Here is a 19,734-nt window from a genome sequence, read left to right on the forward strand (position 1 = left end):
ATTACATAATAAAACTATACAAAAAATTATTATCAGATTTTTTTTGAAATTTTGACAAAATTTCAAAATTTGGTTAGCCTTTATTTGATTGAGGAAAATGAGTAAAATAAATAAGTAATAAAATAGAAAGAAAAATACATTTTATAGTTGAGGAGAAAAAATAAAGTATGAAATTCACAATAGAAGTGTTCTCACCTTAACACTATATTTGTTTTGATATAAATAGAATGAAAAAAATATTAAAAAACAATTTTTTTATTTTGCTCCTTTTCATACAACATAAAAACAAGGAAGGAAATATTTATTGTAGTGTTATTTTCTCATTATTCTGTTTTTTACATTTAGGGTACAAATAATTTTACACTTATGTTTTTTATTTCTTTTTACTTATTCTTTATTTATCCAAATAAATCAGAAAGATATTTCTTAGTTTGTTTCTTTTTTTTCTTCCCTATTCCTTTTACGATTCAATCAGAATTTGAAATGTAAATGAAAAAAAATAAGAATAAAAAAGAAATATTTTATTGAATTAAAAAGTATATTCATCCATCATCTACTATCTGTAATTATATTTAAAAATCATAAAACTCATTTAATATACTCATACTTTTCTTCCTATTTTGTTTTATTAAAGAAACGAGAAGAATAGACATGACAACGGGGTGGGTCGGGAGTGGGTTTTGCTTACCCCACCCTCGCCCCGATTCCCCATTTTCCTCCCTGCCCCCGCCCCCGAAACCCGACGGGGTGTATATTTACTTTCCATCCCCGTCCCCAACGGAGTCGGGTTTTTCCCGCCCCGCCCCCGACATATTTATAAAATTTTATTAAAAAATTATAATTTTTAGTAAAATAAAAAATGAAATTTTAAATAACAACCATAACATATTTTTAAATTGTACATGCCAACATAAAATTTAATCTAATAATTTCATGTTTAAATATGTTTTGTAAATTAATTATTAGCGGGACGGGTTCGGGGTGGGTATTATTAATCCCATCGCCGATCCCGAACCCGACTTTAACTATAGGGAAAAACCCGACCCCGACCTCGACTCCGGTCAACTCGGCTTTTCCCCGTCAAAGTCGGAGTGGGTCCAGGATAGGCCCCACAGATTCGGGCCCCGTTGCCATGCCTAGAGAAGAAAATCATTTTCTTACTTTTATTCATTTAAATGATAAAATACCAAGATATTTTTATTTTATTTTCTCTGATTTTCTGATCTATTATTTTTTTATTTTGGTTTTCTCCATATAACATTACTGATTCATTTACTTTTTTTACAAAGACATTTAAAAAAAAATTAAAGGAACTTTTAATTAGTTTTAAAAAATAAATATAAATAATTAAATTAATTTTAAAAATAAGTCATATGAGTTGTGTAATTGTATAAGATTTTTTTTTTTCATGTACAAGAAACAATAATAGACACAAACAGGATTAATCTTTTATTTAATAGATAAGACTTACCCATATCAAAATTAAGTTAAAAATCATTTAATAAGATGGTACACACCTCTTAGAAAAATATTGACCACACACTTAATATCAAAATCTGAAAAGAATACTAAAATACTTGTACCTTGTAATTTTTTTTCTTCCCAACACCAGTTGTCAGTATCTTTGGGCCTTTTGATACCTTCCATCTCATGCAAAGGCAAAGCGCCACGCTTTCCCCATTGCCGTTCATTCATCACCGTCGGTGCCCGAGCTTGCACGAATTCCTATCCTCATCTAATCCAACGGCCACAACCCAAAGGAACACTAACCCATAAAATAGGCTACACGACACTCCAAATCCATATCCAAGAATAGCCTTTATTATTTATTTATTGAGTATGGTTAACCACCGTGATTAGAACGTTAGTTAAAGATATAAAAAATATATATTTATTGTAAAAAAAATTTAAAAAATATGAAAAATTATTATGAGGAATGTAATTTTATAAATTCTAATAAATATTTTTTTCTTAATTCTTTAATTAATATCCTAAAAATATGGATTAAGATTTTTCTTTTTTTTTTCATATTTCTTTAATTAATTTTGAAATCTTCTAGACATCTTTCCCTCTCCTACTCTAGTCCAACAATAACAAACTGACTTTACAATGTTTCCCAAATTAAAATATTCCTTGAATCCCCCTTCTTTCTACTTTTCCCATATTTTGACCATAGCTCTCTCTTTTCCCTTCCCCTATATAATGTTTCCACCCACCACATCTCTCTCATCATCCTTAACCTATTCCCTTCTTCTCCTTCTTCCCACTTGCAATCTCTTTATCATACCAACAATCTAGTTTCATTTCAGTATTTCATCTTCTCCTCTTCTATACTTGCTTTTTTCCATTTTCCAACTAAATGGAGGAAACTTTGGTGCCAAAGAGGCCTAGAGAAGAAGCCCAAGTGGAAAGAGGCTTGGACTTTGAAGAAGATTACTCCTCCTCAAAGAGGCACAAGCCATACAACCACATCCTATCCCTTCTTGATTCGGAGGAAGAGGACTCAACACAAGACCTCTCCCCTCTCATGACAACCCTCCAACAAGAAATCACTTGTGCCTCGAAAAATACCCAAGATGCCCTTTTAGTGTGCCCAACTCAAGAAAATGACCAAAACACCCTCACGATCAGTAGTTTAGAGGACAATAATGCAACAACCTCACAAGTTTTGAAGGAAGAGGAAGAGAATGACAAGGAGAGGGTCATGAGACACCTCCTTCAAGCCTCTGATGATGAACTTGGGATTCCAAATAGTGGGGATGGGTTATGGGGTTTTGAAGATAATGAATTTACTAGCGGGGATGGATTTTCTTCTTTGTGTGACAAGATGTGGGAGCTTGAAGATGAGAGAGCTAACTACTATGATTTCTTGCAATCTGAACTCTTCCTAGGGGGGGGGGGAATATAAATATTAGACAATTTCTTTTTCCAATTCTTAATTTCTTATCATCTCTTTTTTAGTTTTTACCAACATTGGATGGAGTTGGGAATGTGGGTGGCTTGTTTGCTCCGTGACCGAAACGGACTCTATTGCAGTTGAAATGGCTGGACCACAAATAAAGGATAAATAAATCTCAAAAAATTATAATTGTAACTTTTTAATAATTATTTATCAATTTATTAATAAATTCATTTTTATACTATGATCAATTATTAACATGTAATTTGTTGGTCATGTAAATGAATTTTTTAATAATATTTAGACAAAGATTAAAATAGTTTTTTTTTAATGTAGAACTTAAAAAATCAATTTTATGTTAAATTTTAGGAATAAAAATATATGTAAACCTTAAATTTAGTATATTTCAAGTCAAGAATAAATACATCGTTATATTTTTTTATTTTAACTACTTTTATGCTTTGAAGAAAACAAACTGACACATGTTTCACATGTAGTTTCATAGTGGAGCACTACCACTTGGGTCACACATTTCACAAATTTTATTTGTTATATTTTGATATTTAATCTAATTAAATTATCAACTGGAGTAAAATAATATAGTATATGTAAGGTTGTCAAAATTAAATTAACAACGTTGTGTACACCAATAATTATAGACTATTAATTCAATATCTTAAACAATTTATTTTACAAAATAAAGGATGGTTTTACAACAACTTAATTTAACAAGATTGCTAAATTGCTTTGATATTTCCCAAATTTTTTTTCTTTTTAGAAATATAAAATTGACATAATAATTGAGAATGAAAACTTGAGAATAAAGAGAGAAGAAAGAAGGGAGGAACAAGAGGTTTGCGAGTTTAAATCTCTCCACATTTCTAAGAAAACTAACATATTAACATTTGTTTATATAAAAGAAAATTTTCTCTCACATGAAGTTTTACTTTTATGATTGTGTGGACTAAATGAATTTATATAATGATAGATTAGATGGTTATTTTAACTGCACGGCCTTCTCTCTTCCTTGTTTGTGCATCAATTATCTCTTCTTTTTTTTACACTTAAATTCTTCTTCATTTGTCTTTCACTTCTGATATTTGCATTTCTTTTTCTTTAATTGTATTTTCATGTTTTTAATTTTTCAGAATAATTATCTTTTTGGTTGTAATTTGGTTTACATGCTATTTGGAAATTCATTTTGTTTAGATTCAAAAGGATGGAAACAAAGCATTCAAGGCCCTTTCTTACCATTATGGTCTATGGTTGCATACTTTATGTTTTAAGCAAGTAGGCGGTAGCAAATGAAATCATTTTTTCTATATATAAAAGAACCTTCATTCGCTTCAAGTAATTTTCATATTAATGCGCTTCAAGCAAGAAGAAAGTAATAACTCATGCTTTAAGGATTTACATATTCCTTTACCCGTGAGTTAAAGTCAAAATTCTCCTTTTATACTTTCACATTATTTTTACATATTTTTTCCTCTTCATCTATTTCTTTATTTTTTGTTGTTCTTCTTCATCTATGGTTATATTTTTCTTTATATTTTTTTTCTTCATTTATATATATTTTTTAATCCCATGTTTTGCTTCTTTTTTTATCTTTTATAAATTATTTTGCTTATACACGTTTTTTCTTCTTCACCTATTTTATTATCTTTTTATTCAACATCGTCTATTGTTATATCGTTAATCTTTTTCATCATCGTTATATTTCTTATCTTTTTTTTCATCTAATTAAGTTTTTGGTTCTTCTTCCTCATATTAATTAATTTTGTTTTTAATATATTACCGACTCATAATAATCAAGTGAATGCATATATATTTTTAAATTAAAAGGCTTTTTTTATAAAAGAAAACTTCTACATTACTTTAGAAATAATTGTTTTCAATTTACCGAAATTTGTAAGCTTCTTCAACAACTTTTTTTAATTATTCGCCTCAAGTCCCTTTAAAAAAATAAAAAAAGTGTCAAAGATAACTAATTTTAAATTTATTTCTTTTTATTTACTGTTTTCATTACCAAATATTAAAAAAACTATCATTTTTATTTTTAAAAATCTATAAAAAAAAATCTACCAATGTTAACTAAAAGTAATCATTTTTAAAAATAAAAAATAAAAACCTTCCAATTAATTTTTTAACTAAAACTACCCATTTTTTAAATTTCAAATGCCAATTTTTTTTAATTACAACTGTTTTTTTTTTTTTTAAAAAAAAAAAGTCTACCCGACAACCTTCCCAGAATTGGGTAAAAGCCTTACTTTGTTCTTCTTGTATGGGTATATGGGTGTGGGTTTTGCAACATTTAGAATCCCAAAATCCATTTTATTTAAGATCAGGAGTACAACAAATAATAGAAGCATAGTTTCTAATATTTTAATTATTCATTTTAATTGTTATGGCAGATATCTACTCTTTTAACTAAGATGGTTAAAGGTAAATCTTTTTGGTAGCTGAAATGGTATACAACTAATAGATATAACAATGACTTTCAGAAGTATACTCTCTCTATTTTCCCCTTATCCTCCTTGCCTCCCAAAAGTAAAAATACATTGCCTAGAGGCAGAGGATAAATGAGAGGTACGTGCAACTCTCTATTCTATATTTAAAAAATGTTTTTTTTTATGTATTGTGAATCATAATACAAAATAACTGACTAAAAGAAAGAACATCTTAGTTTGTCAGAGAAGACAAACGTCTAGAAAAGTCCTCCATAACATGCATCTTAATGGGTTATAAAAAAAGAAAATTGGAATGATTCATAGATATTTCATTTTACTCTTTTATTATTAGTTTAATTAGTTTTTCTTTTTACATTCAGGTTATTTTAGGCACATATATGTAGTGTCTCATGTTGTCATTAGTTGCTTTGACTTGACATGCTAGTGTTTTTAATAAACTTATTTATTATTTATATTTTTTTTGCAATTTTCTTCATTTTTTTAGCTTTTATTTCAAATACTGTATCAGAAAAAAAATAAAAGAAAAGTAAAATTTTCTCTTATTTTGGTCTTCTTTTTTACCCATTATTTAATCTTTGTTTTAAATTTAATTGAAATATTGTTCCATATGTTCAATGTGGTTGAATTTAAGAATATGATGAAGCGACGGAGTGTGTAACAATTGCAGGTTAAAATCCTTATATCAACAATAATAATACTTTTTAGCACTAACAATATTATTTTAGAAGTAATATTTTGCATCAAATTCAAGATGAATTTATATTTCTCTATAACATAAAAACTGGAAGCAAAACTTAGTACCCATAATAAGCTAAATACTAATTTAAGAGGAATTGTTACTGTTTTAACACAATAGAAATGTAATTACGTAATAAAATGTGAATACACAAGTACTAAATAATTAAATAAGAAACAAGTCAATACATAATAAAGTAAATTATAAAATTAGTGTTAACTTTAACTTATGAAAACACGATAATCAAATAAAAATGCGAACACAAGCACGATAATGTCTGTGTCGCGCTTGAGTTTTCGGTAGTTATATTAATGTTAAAATAGAAAAAAAATCACAAAATCTTTATTTTACATACAAAAGTATGAAATATGAAATTCAAATACCTATGTTCGTAGTTAGATTAAAAAGAGAGAAGTTGATGGATTAGGGGCCCTTGTTTAAAAACTTGCCCAACGGTGTGGAGAATTTTTTTTGCTGAATTTCTACGTGGAGGTAAGTCTTCGGTAAAATTTCAATTCAAATTAAAAAAAAAATAACAAAACACCAAAGTCTTTTCATGTGACTTTCCTTATGAATGACCTTGCAAAAAAGAGGAAGTTTGATTAAAAAATAGTTGCCACTCCAAGAACGAGAGGAGTGTCATCATCAAAAACATTGAGAGTGTCATTAACAATTGTTGTGGTAGTTGCACTTGCTTTTGTTGGTGGGTGTTTTAAGTATGGTGAAGTGCTTCACCAAATTAGGAGTGCATCACATTGATGAGGTGATGAAGAGTGGGGAAAGTACTGTCCAATTTTCTGTCAATGTTGATGTGATTCAGTATGGATATTAAGTGTGTTTGAAGATTTCAGAGAAAATTAATTTTAAATGAAATTAATTTTGTTTTAAGTGATATAATTTATGTTTGAATGTTAAAATAATAAAATCAAGTTTGGAGTAAATTTATTAAAATAATTTAAATGTAATACAAAAATTACTCAAACTTATTTTAACTCAAAATTAATTTTAAATTTTTCTTAAAGATAAAATCAAACATATCAAAATTTATCCAAAATCAATTACTGTCAAGTTAATCTTATTATTCTTTTTATATCATCAAAGTTAGATATGCATGCCGAAAAGATATTCTTTATGTATTTAAGTTTGTCTTTGATTTGATTTATCATAAAAAAGATAATTATTTATTTTATTAATTTATTGAGAAAAAAATATAAAAAATCATTATTTCTGAGAAATTTTAATCTCTGCTAAACATGTAGTCCTAATTTTTTTAGATTATGATTAATTCCTCCCTTCTCCCTTTCCCAAGAATCCGCCTAGACCTATTGAGTGGTTTGAGAAGAGTTTTAAGCCCAGTTTGCGCAAGAATTGCCAAGGAAAAATTATCGCAACTTTAGTTATGAAAATAATTGCCATTATTTTAGGATGTAAGTTTTTTTTTCTTCTAAATCTTAGATCGCAGGTATTTCTAATAAGAAGCTATTCTGTCTGAACATGTTTTTTGCTTTTATTTTTTTTTATAAAAATTACTTTGTACATGTTAGGAGGGGTTGTAGGGTTGTCTGTGCCGAAATTACTTTGTATTAGTCTGGATGATTTTAAATTTCTGTCTTTAAAAAATAATTTAATGGGAAAGGATATCATGTTGTGAGAATTTGTTAAAGAAGTAAAAAAAGATATAAAAAAAAGTGATAGACTATATTATAATAGCTGTACCAAAAAAATATTACTATATTATAATAGAGGAGACTTAATCACAAACATTTTTTCTACAATCTTTCATCAAGATTTTTAGTTGCTGCAACGTAGAGTATGAGATCATGTCATTACCAAAAAAAACAAGTGTATGAGATCAGGTCATAAAGACAATTTACTTTAGTGGTAATTTTCTTTAAGGAATTTACTTTAGTACGTAGTCTAATTGCCAGCTATAAGTCAAGTAATTTCACCGGCCTACTCTTATTTTAAGATATATATATATATACCAGCTCAGTGTACCGTAGTTTATATCCATATCAAATTCATATTTTATAATTTATAATAGTAATTTTTTATATTATTTTAAATTTTTGATATATTATTAATTATTTTATTTAAATATATTTGTATATACATGCATGTTCCAAAAAAAATATTATTATTGGAGACTTTGACTTAGGTAGATATCTCCTCACTTTATTAATGTTTTGCATATTTCCTTTTGATTTATTTTTTTTATAAAAAAGTTGATTTAGTTATTTTTTTTATTTGCATACTTATTTTTTTTATCCGTATAATTCAAACTAATTGAATTAAATCCCCTTAACATACATGTTTGGTTTGGGATAATAAAAATTTAGTGAAGTTATTTAATTACAATATAATTTATTTTTTTATTTAATTTTCCTTTTTAAGCTTTAAAGGTCTAAAAATGTTTAAACGTAAAAATTATTATTAAAAATATCATTTAATTTTGGTTGGGATTGAAGGAAAATAATTATATCAATGTTAATGATTTGAACCGATACTTGATAATTTGATTGATGCCATATTGAATTATTTTCAAAATTTAATTTCAAATATATTTGCATCATGATGTATATCTTTCCTTTTAACTTGAATTATTTTTTAAAAATATATATTAAGTCATTTATCTACATGAATTTTGTTTTTTTACTGTGATTAATTCTATTTTAAATTAAATTAGTTTCAAAAATAACTTTTTCATTAAATATTTTTCATGAATAAATATCATAAGAAATGAAATTTTATTATAAATAAATAAATAAATATATTTTCATGATTAAATTTCAATCAAATAATTACATAAGGATATATTTCATCAATGATAAGATCTTGAATAATTTTCATTTTCAAGACCTAAATTTTAGTAATCTAATTTTTTTTGTTAAATAATTTTGTATAATTATTTTATTATAATTAATTAAATATTTTTTATGAATAAATGTCATAAGAAATGAAACTTTATTAAAATAAATAAATAAATATTTCCATGATTAGATTTCAAACAAATACTCATGAGTAATATATTTTCATCAATGATAAAATTTTGTATAATTTTCATGCGCAAGGTCTACATTGTAGTACAATAATTTTTTCTATTAAATACTAGTTAAGAAATAAATAGTATAATATAACAATGATATCAAAATGATAGTTAATAATAATTTTTTGCTAATTAAAAGATGAAAAAATTGTTAACTAGTCAATTAAAGATACTTTTCATATATTACTGACTAAATACGCATCCTGAGAGCTTGCTTCAAAGATATTTGTACAAGGTGCACAGATAAACTAATAAAACGGAATAGATGAATCAACAATTAGCTTTACAAAGGTAATGACTTAAAATATAGCCGATATTAATGATTGGTGGCCTTGTATTTATAAACGCCTCATCAAATTTTAAAGGTGTTGTTTTTTATTTTTATTTTGATTGAAAATAGAAAATGGTGATGAAATTGTATTTGGTTGAATTTCTGTTTTCATTTTCGGTAAAAATATTTGTTCAAATGAATAAAAAACTGAAAATAATAAAATTTCCTTTTTAATGTTTTTCAGTTGAAACAGAAACCTTATTTTGAGTAAAATGAAAATGAAGTGGCAATGAATCTAATTTTAAGTAAATCTAAAAATACATTTTCTTTTATAAAATTTTTAGTGTTTTTATTTCTTGAAAACAAAAAACAATAAATCAAACCAAATATGTTTTCAGAATTCTAATCTTTTAAAAATGAAAACAATTTTCAGAAAATAAAAAAAATTAAAACAAAAAATAAAAATGTAAACCAAAAACCCTAAAGTTTCTTTTACTTGCGAGTGTTTCAAAATTTTCAACCTTTACATCTGAGTCAAAATTGAGAGACATGACATACGGATAGACTTAATGCGGAGTTGATAGTGAACGTGAAGTTGATATAAAGCACATGCATGTCTTTATTATTTATATTGATAGTTCATATATTTAAAATGGAAACAATAACAATATTAGAGCTAAATAATCAATTATATATTTTTGACTAATAAATTAGAAAGGTCGATTTTAGATTTATATTGATAATTTATATATTTAAAGATGTAAATAATAATAACATTAGAGATAATCAATCAATTATATAATATTTTATGTAAAAATATAATTGTCAATAATTGAATTAATGATCAACTTTTTTTTACTGTTTTTATATATTATAAAAATCAATTATAATATACTTATACTATATATATATATATATATATATATATATATATATATATATATATATATATATATCTTAAAAAAATAAAAATAAGAATATTTTGATGCCAAACGTATAACAATAACCTATTCTTAAATTATATATCAGTGTTTCTAAATAATTAATATTTATTAAACTCTTTATTAAAAATATATAGCTTTTATTTTATTTTGCGGAATATATTTGTTAAACTAAATTGTGCGGAATAACATTTGCTTGTATTTTTAATGTTTGTTAATCTCTTTATTAAAAATATATTGCTTCAGGTACACTTTAGCATGTTATAATTACAAATATATATCAATGCTTCTAAATAATTAACTTTAAAATAATATGGAATAACTTGAAAATTATGCTAAGTTCCTTTTGCTACTACCAGATACGGTGGTTAGAGTTTCCAAACAATCAGTGGTGTGACAACGTCAATTGTTGGGTGGTAACGACGAGAGCGAGAATAATGGTAAGTGGGAAAGAGAATATCATAATAGGAGATTTTTTATTTTATTTTATTTTTTTAAATATAAAGTTAAATAATCATCCTTTAATTTATACTGGTTTAAATAAGAAAAAAATGATTTTTTTTCAACTAAAAAGGTATTGAAGGTTAACATACACGTTTTATTTCTTAAGTGTTAGCAAATCCATATATATATATATATATATATATATATATATATATATATATATATATATATATTAAATTTTATTATTTCAACTATTAAATTAAAAAAATTATTAGTAGATAAAACTATAACTTTTTATAAAATTTTAACATGTTTGAATATTCATCAAATAATTCAATTTAAAGTATCAAAATATTTGACAAAAATATATTGTGAGAGTTAATACCAAAATATTGAATGATTGGGTTAGAAAAGTTTGTTGTGATTTTTAAAATTGAAAATAATTAAGTTCTTAATAATACTTTTCCAATAGTTCTTTTATATATTGTTCAAATCCAAAAATAAAAATGAGAAAATATTATTAAAAAAATGAATATAAACGAACATAAGACTAAAATTAATATAATTATTAAAATATTAAAAAAATTATATTAATTTTATTTTTTTTAAATCTCATTATTTCTTATTATTTTTTTCACTAACTCTAATAATTTTGAATATATTTATAAAAATTCACATAATCATTTCATATTATTATAAAAGTCTTATAAGAAAAATCTAATAAGTCATAATATTTACATATAATCTTTAAAATCTATAAGATTTTTTTTATACTAAAATAATTTTTTAAAATTCTAGTCCAATACGCTTTTAATTAAATAAAAATTAATATATAACTTCGTTTAAGAATATAAATTTCATCTAAATATTTTATATAAAACATCTTTTTTTAGTATAAGGGTAAATAAAAATGTTAGCTAACATATTTTTTAACACAATATTTTGAATGTTTTTTTTATTAGTGATTGAAATTTATTAAAAATTATAAATTTTGTAATCCAATACACTCTTAATTAAATAAAAATTAATATATAACTTCGTTTAAGAATATAAATTTCATCTAAATCTTTTATATAAAACATCTTTTTTTAGTATAAGGGTAAATAAAAATGTTAGCTAACATATTTTTTAACACAATATTTTGAATGTTTTTTTATTAGTGATTGAAATTTATTAAAAATTATAAATTTTGTAGGTCTTACTTCTTATTTAGTGATTATTTCTTCTGATTTTATAATTTTTAATTATTTTTAATCAATGAGAAAATATATATATTAAAAAAACATATTAAAAATATATTATTAATGCTTCTCAACGTAAATACTAAAGTCTGATTTAGTACAGTAGAAATGTTTGGATCCGCAGACTGTGGTGACACGTGACGGTGACATTGACCTGGCGAGTGGCGACTAAGCTATGCCTTGCCTTTGTCTGCCATGTTTATGCTGTCAGTATGGTGAATGCTCTCACCTCCCAACATGCATCTTATTAATATACCTAATATTTTAATCATCACACTTATTTTTTATTTATAAATGTTAACACTTATTTTATACCCACGTGGCATCACTTTAACAAATTGTCATGAGTCATGCTTATAATTTATAAAGAATGTTTATCATGTGTTTATTTTTTCAGAAAAAAAAAATATTATGGACATATCTTAATTTATTTGATCAAAGATTAATCTTGTAATTTTTGTTGATCTAAGAAAATTTTGTGACAACAAAAGAAATCAAACATAAATTTTCTTGGTTAAGTAAATTGTTTCTCATATGTAAACGTATGAGAATCTTAATCGATCCTATGGTTATATTGACAAATGAATAAGAAAAAAAATAATATAAAAAAGAATAAATAATCAAATTCATTCTAAAAAAATGTGATGTGATGATAAAGTAGTCTTTGAAAAATGAAAAATATAAGTTTAATCCTTAAATGTGCAAAAAAGTAAGACAAATTAGTCATGTCGTTAATTTTGTGAGATCATTTTATCATTAAGTTCAAGAATCAAATTGACAATAAGTTATATTTTTGGACTACCAATTTAGCATTAAGCTGCAAAATTTAGAATCAATTTGTCATTAAATTGTCTGTGTGACTAATTTGTCACATTTTTTACATGTTCAAAAACTAAATTTGTCTTTTTTTTCTTTCAGTGATTAATTTGTCAGTGTCTCACTTTTAGGGATGAATTTGACCATCTATACTAAAAAAAAGTTATTTTTACTCATGAATAAGGAAGGAAATAAAAAATTGGTGAGGTCGATGTCAAAATTACTTTCTCTCTAATTTGGAAAGAAAAATAAGAGAAAATAGGTAAATTGAGGTTAAAAAAAACAAACTTACCCTTGAATTATAAAATATTGTTAATTTTGTTTTATTTATTTTAAGTGATAAAATATTTTTAATTTTGACTTTTTTATTAGTTATGGAGAGCATATTTATGTTTTTATTTTTTTTATATTTCATTTTTGTGTAACCATGCTATGTGATTTTGCCAACATATCTTTTCTTTTTCTTTCATTTTTTACTCAATCAAACAAAAGAAGAGAAGATTTATATTTTTCTTTTCTTACACTTTCTCTCCTACCTAACAACTAAAAAATTATTTCACTTTTTTCTATCTTTCTTTTCACCTTCTTTGCTTCTACTTCGTAACCTTCATCGTTACATGGAACTAGAAATTATTTTAAGTAGAAAACTTTATTTTAATTCATTTAAAACTCTTCAATTAATTTGATTATAAAAATACTTATAAACTTTTCATTTTTCAAAGGTCAAAGGTTAAAATGTCCAACTCCAAAATAAAACCATCACACACACACACAACATCATAGTAAACCAAATATCCTTAGAACATACATATAAACATAAACCATACTACAAGAATAAATTACATAAACTCTGAATTAGTCAACACTACAAGTAAAACTAACGAAGAACAATACAAGAAGAATTGCATCTTCACGTCCGAGCATGCTCATCCATGATGAGCATGCTCATCCATGATGACTCCAAAAAAAGGATTTATCTCCTAATCATCTGCTCCCACGAACACAAAGTTAAAGATCATCACAATCATAACCACATCTGTTACATGCAAGGGTAAGCTTAAAAAAAATAAACATGCTTAAAACGAAATAAACTTAAACCATTTAAGCATGACCTACTATCATCATATATAAAACATAACACGAAGGAATCATTCATAAAACATAAGTCTTAAAATCCACATAACAAAGAATATCATAACAATCACCAATTCATCAATCATCATATCAAGATTCAATCATCATACACCATGATTTATCCATCAAACATCATCATCACTAGTCCATCAATCATCTACACCAAAGACAGACTAAACTCCATGGAGATTTCACCTTTTGAGCAGTAACCCAGGCACATCCTTTAACATAGCCACTTTTTAGGATTTGACCATTCGAGAAGACCTAGATTAATCCTACGGGAAATCGTAGTTTTATCGAAAATGGATGATTGGGGGTAGTGACTTACCTTAGAAAGGCTTGCAAATAATTTGATCTATCTATTACTTCACCCACCTATTTGTTCTCTGACCTATTCATTCTATAAGTCCATTCCTGTTAGCCACTATTAACAACCTCCCACAGTAGATTGAGGGCCACCAATCACCCTTAACTTACGTGCCTACTCACAACAATAACTACATTTAGATTCTTTGAGAGTTTTAGGTATGACACATTTGTATCCACCATCTCACTCATGGTCGGTCTCAAGTATTCAAGTTTCATCATCAACAACAATTCATCTCATATGCACTAAAAGAGTTACTAATCCCCCTAGGAATTAGTTTTCAACACCTCGACATGTCATTTGAAGTTAAAACATAAGAGTGATACTCAAGAAGATACCCCACTAGGCAAGATCCCTGGGTCGCTTTAGTGAGGCAAAGTTCTAGCATGGAACTCACCCTCCCAAGTATACCATTTTCTAACAAGAAAAATCTTCTCAAAGGATATAGTTAACTCCTTTTCACACATATAAATGATTCTCAAAACAAGATTATCATCCATAACAATCATATGTTATAACAAATCCATTCACCAATCTCAACACCATAAGAGGTTATAATATCATAGATTTACTATTCATATGTTCATCACACTCACGAACCCACATATAGTTCAATAAGCATAGCAAGACATTCAAACACCTTCAATTATTGCAAATAAACTCACCAAAAACTCATATGAATGTGAATATCATGATCTCAACATAAAGTTAACTCTAATCATAAAACAAAATCATCTCAATGACATCTCATATCATCATAAATTCATTAAGATCTCAAAATAATTAATTTATGAAAGGAAAACAAACATTAATCACATCCACATCAAAATTGACTCAAAGCTGGTCATTGGACTCAAAACTAGCCATTGGACTCAAAACTGGTCAACAGATGCGAAACTAATCAGTGGACATGAAACTAATTAATGGACGTGAATTCTGTAAAATTTCAAAATTCGGTAGAATTGCCTCTCATGACTTCTAAATCATCCTAAAACAAACCCAAACCTTTTTCTATCAATTCCAATAGATAAACAATATCAAAATGTTTTACAAATAGGAAATTTTCATCAATATTAATCAAATAATCAAAAATCCCAATTTCAAAACTCAACCTCAAATGTTTAAACTTCCATTTTTAAATAGCATCTTTCATTCTCAAGCAACATTTAAACCAATCAAAAGCAACCTAAGCATAGAAAAAAGGTAAAGCTTCCCTTACTTATTTAAACTCCAAAAGATGATTTTGTGAAGATGAAGAAGGAAAGGAAGGAACTTTGGGTCCAAGGAGGAAGCTTTCCTCAACTCCTCTAGTACTTCACATTACAAGGGCATTATCCATACTTAAAATCAACCCAAAGTTAGATCTAAACACAAAAACTAAGCCTTTTCCATAGAACCCCCCCATGGGTGTCCTAGGGGAAAATGGAAATAAAAGATGAGAAGGGAAGGAGGAGAGTTCCTTACCATTGAACTAGCCTCAAAACTCGAAAAAAGTACTGCTACAAGGTTCCTTGAGTCAACAAAATTCAAGGTCTCACACTCTTTAAGGAAGAGTTATCTTGGAGAGGAAGAAGAGTGTGAAAATGAGAAGTTTATAACATAACATATACATAAATATAACATTAAAACTCGTCAAGACACACATATAACATGACATATACATAACATAGACATAAATATAACAACCCATCATCTCATAATTAATTATGACACTTAAATAATATTTATTTACTTTTGCAATATAATTAAAACAATTAATCAGGCATTACAAAAAACATAATATTACATAAATCAAACATGGTGTAACATATTAATTCTTTTTACTTTTTTAGATATATGTTGGTAAAGTTTACTAGGGTCAATATAATAGTAGGGTGTTTGAATACTTTGCACAATATTTAAAATTTAAACTTTGTTGTTATCACAAGAGACAATTTTGTTTAGGGTTTGGCTATCCTCATGTGACAAATTTTCAGTATAACCTTATCCTTTAATTAGAAACAAGAGTGAGAAAATTTAAATAATAAAATGAACGGGCATGAAAGTTTTTATGGTAAAGATTTTTTATGGAGAAAATGTTAGGCTAAAGCTTTTAATATGTGATGTTACAAACTACAAAAGAAACACAGGTCATTAACAAAATGCGGAAAATAAAAAATCAAATCATACCTCTAGCCATTGCCATGAAAGAGTTTTCTTGTTTTTGGTTCTTCCAAGCTCTCTCTCTAGATGGTGTATCAGAATGAATTCGAAGAGATGAGCTTAAGGACCAAACATATGTGCTATATATAAGCAGTCTACTATCAAAAATGCATTTAGTAGCCATTATCACTCATTATTGGCTGTTATAATTCATTAATGGCCATTATCACCCATTAACAAGCATTCAATTTGACTTCCGAAACTGATGAGCGTTTCAATTTTTCAAAATGTTAGGACCAGAAATTATTACATTCTCCCACTTGGTCCAAACATTTTGACTCAATGCTCTATCTTCTTAAGAAATGAATATACGAATCATAGTGATAGTTCCTCTTATAACGAGTAATATCATCCATGTATTACAATATGCTTAATTTCCTAAATAGTATACTCAAAGTGATAATAAAACTTAATGAATAAACCCAATGTTTATTCTTGGTCCAAAACATAATTTTTCTCAAATAAATCAATGTGCACCCAAATATGAGAAAATATCATAATATAAAAGTTTCAATTTTAACATATAAGTATACAATCATAAAGTGGAACCAAGTCTCATTCTTTCTACATGATCCTTAAATTTAAACGGTGGCATGCCCTTAGTTAAAGGATCAGCGATCATCAACTCAGTGCTTATATGCTCAATGACCACTTTCTTGTCTTTTACTCTTTCTCTAATGGCTAAGTACTTAATGTAGATGTGCTTACTTCGACTTCCACTTTTGTTATTCTTAGCCATAAAGACAGCAGTTGAGTTATCGCAGGAAATTCTCAAAGGCCTTGAAATAGTATCAACTATCTTCAGCCCAGAAATGAAACTTTTAAGCCATACACCATGTGATGTAGCCTCAAAACAAGAGACAAACTCAACTTCCATGGTAGAAGTAGCAGTCAAAGACTGCTTAACACTCCTCCATGAAATAGCTCCATCAGCCATCATGAAAATGTACCTAGATGTTGATCTATGAGAGTCAACACAACCAACAAAGTCTGAGTCTTAATAACCAATCACATCTAGATTGTCTGTCTGTCTATACATAAACATGTAATCTTTGGTCCCTTGAAGGTACCTCAGCACTTTCTTAGCAACTCTCCAGTGATCAATACCTGGATTACTCTAATATCTTTCCAACATTCTAACTACAAAAGCAATGTCAGGCCTTGTGCATACTTGAGCATACATGAGGCTTCCAACAACTGAAGCATAAGGAATGTTTTTCATCTATTCCCTCTCAAAGTCATTCTTTGGATATTGGTTCAAATTAAACCTATCACCCTTCACAATGGGAGCAAAACTTGGTGAACAATCTTTCATCCGAAATCTCTCTAGAATTTTGTTAATATAGGTTTTCTATGATAGACCCAAAATACCTCAAGATCTATCTCTATGAATCTTAATGCCGATAACATAAGATGCATCACCCATATCCTTCATGTCAAAATTCTTAGAGAGAAATTGTTTCATCTCATGTAGCAAACCCCGATCATTAGCTACAAGTAAAATATCATCTACGTATAAAACAAGAAAACATATTTTTCTCCCACTGACCTTGTGGTATATGCATTGATCCATGTGGTTTTCATCAAAACCAAATGAAGAAATTATTCCATGAAACTTAAGGTACCACTGACGGGAAGCTTGTTTTAAACCATATATAGATTTATTAAGCTTGCAAACCAAATGCTCACCATTATTAGAGGAGAAACCTTCAGGTTGTTTCATATAAAGCTCATCCTCTAAATCACCATTAAGAAAAGTTGTTTTCATATTTATTTGTTGCAACTCAAGGTCAAAATGAGCAACTAATGCCAAGATTATACGAAGAAAATATTTCTTAGATACTGGAGAAAAAGTTTCTTTGTAATCTATTCCTTCCTTTTGAGTAAATCCCTTAGCAACAAGTCTTGCCTTGTATCTATCAATGTTGCCTAATGAATCCCTTTTGGTCTTAAAGACCCATTTACATCCAATGGTCTTTGTCCCATTAGGAATCTCTACAAGGTTCCAAACTTTGTTACTCTACATGGAATTCATCTCATCCTTCATGGCATCATACCATAAATTTGACTCTTCACAACTCATGGCTTGATCAAAAGTTTCAGGATCATTTTCAGCTCCAATATTATAGTCAAATTCTTGCAAATATACAATATAATCAATAGGAATAGCTGATTTTCTTACTCTAGTAAACCTCCTTAATGTTGCATCAACATTTTCTTGGGGATCATGTTGTTCAACTGGTTATTCATCATTTTCATGAATTTGATGATCAACTTGATCTACTGGATTATCAACAACAGTTTGTGGAATGCCAATCATCTGTTGTTCATCATCCCTTTGAACTTGAGGGGTATGAATTACAACCAATCTTTCATTTGATGTGGAAGGTTGAGACTCTACACAATCAATTTCAGAACCTAAGTCCCTCAATTGATCACTCCCACTGATCAAGTCATTTTCAATAAACTTGGCATTTCTTGATTCCACAATCCTAGTAATATGATGTGGACAATAAAACCTATAACCTTTAGACCTTTCGGCATATCCAATGAAATACCCACTAATGGTCCTCGGGTCAAGTTTCTTCTCTTGTGGGTTATATATTCTCACCTCAGACGAACAACCCCAAATGCACATATGTTTCAAACTCGGTTTCCAACTATTAAACAACTCAAAAGGTGTCTTTGGGATAGCCTTGGTTGGAACACGATTTTATATATACACTGTCGTCTTTAGTGCTTCAGCCTACAAGGATTAGGAAGATGGGAATTGCTAAGCATACTCCGTACCATGTCCAATAATGTCTGGTTCCTTCTTTCTGCCACACCATTCTGATTTGGAGAACCAGACATAGTGTATTGGGCAACAATCTCATGTTCTTGAAGAAACTTTGCAAAGGGATCAGGTGCTTGTCCATTCTTAGTATATCTGCCATAGTATTCTTCGCTTCTATCTGATCTCACTATTTTTATTTGCTTGCCACATTAGTTCTCAACTTCAGCCTTAAAGACTTTGAAGGCATCAAATGCTTTGTATTTGTTATGAAGCAAATAAACATTCATATATTATGAATAATCATCTATAAAGGTGATAAAGTATTTCTGACCACGTGCATCCATATCTGGACAACAAATATCAGTATGAATTATTTCTAATATGCTTGAACTC

The 19,734-nt window shown here is 27.5% G+C and overlaps 1 protein-coding gene across 1 annotated transcript; it reads left to right on the plus strand.

Moving 5' to 3' along the window:
- The first annotated feature begins 2,016 nt into the window (after positions 1-2,016).
- On the plus strand, positions 2,017-3,082 carry LOC100819761 (uncharacterized). The gene has a single exon (XM_003517908.5). The coding sequence runs from the start codon at positions 2,360-2,362 to the stop codon at positions 2,906-2,908; it is 549 nt and encodes a 182-aa protein (XP_003517956.1). The 5' UTR covers positions 2,017-2,359; the 3' UTR covers positions 2,909-3,082.
- Positions 3,083-19,734: the final 16,652 nt, after the last annotated feature.

The sequence above is a fragment of the Glycine max genome, chromosome 1 (assembly GCF_000004515.6).
Source record: "Glycine max cultivar Williams 82 chromosome 1, Glycine_max_v4.0, whole genome shotgun sequence".
NCBI lineage: Eukaryota > Viridiplantae > Streptophyta > Magnoliopsida > Fabales > Fabaceae > Glycine > Glycine max.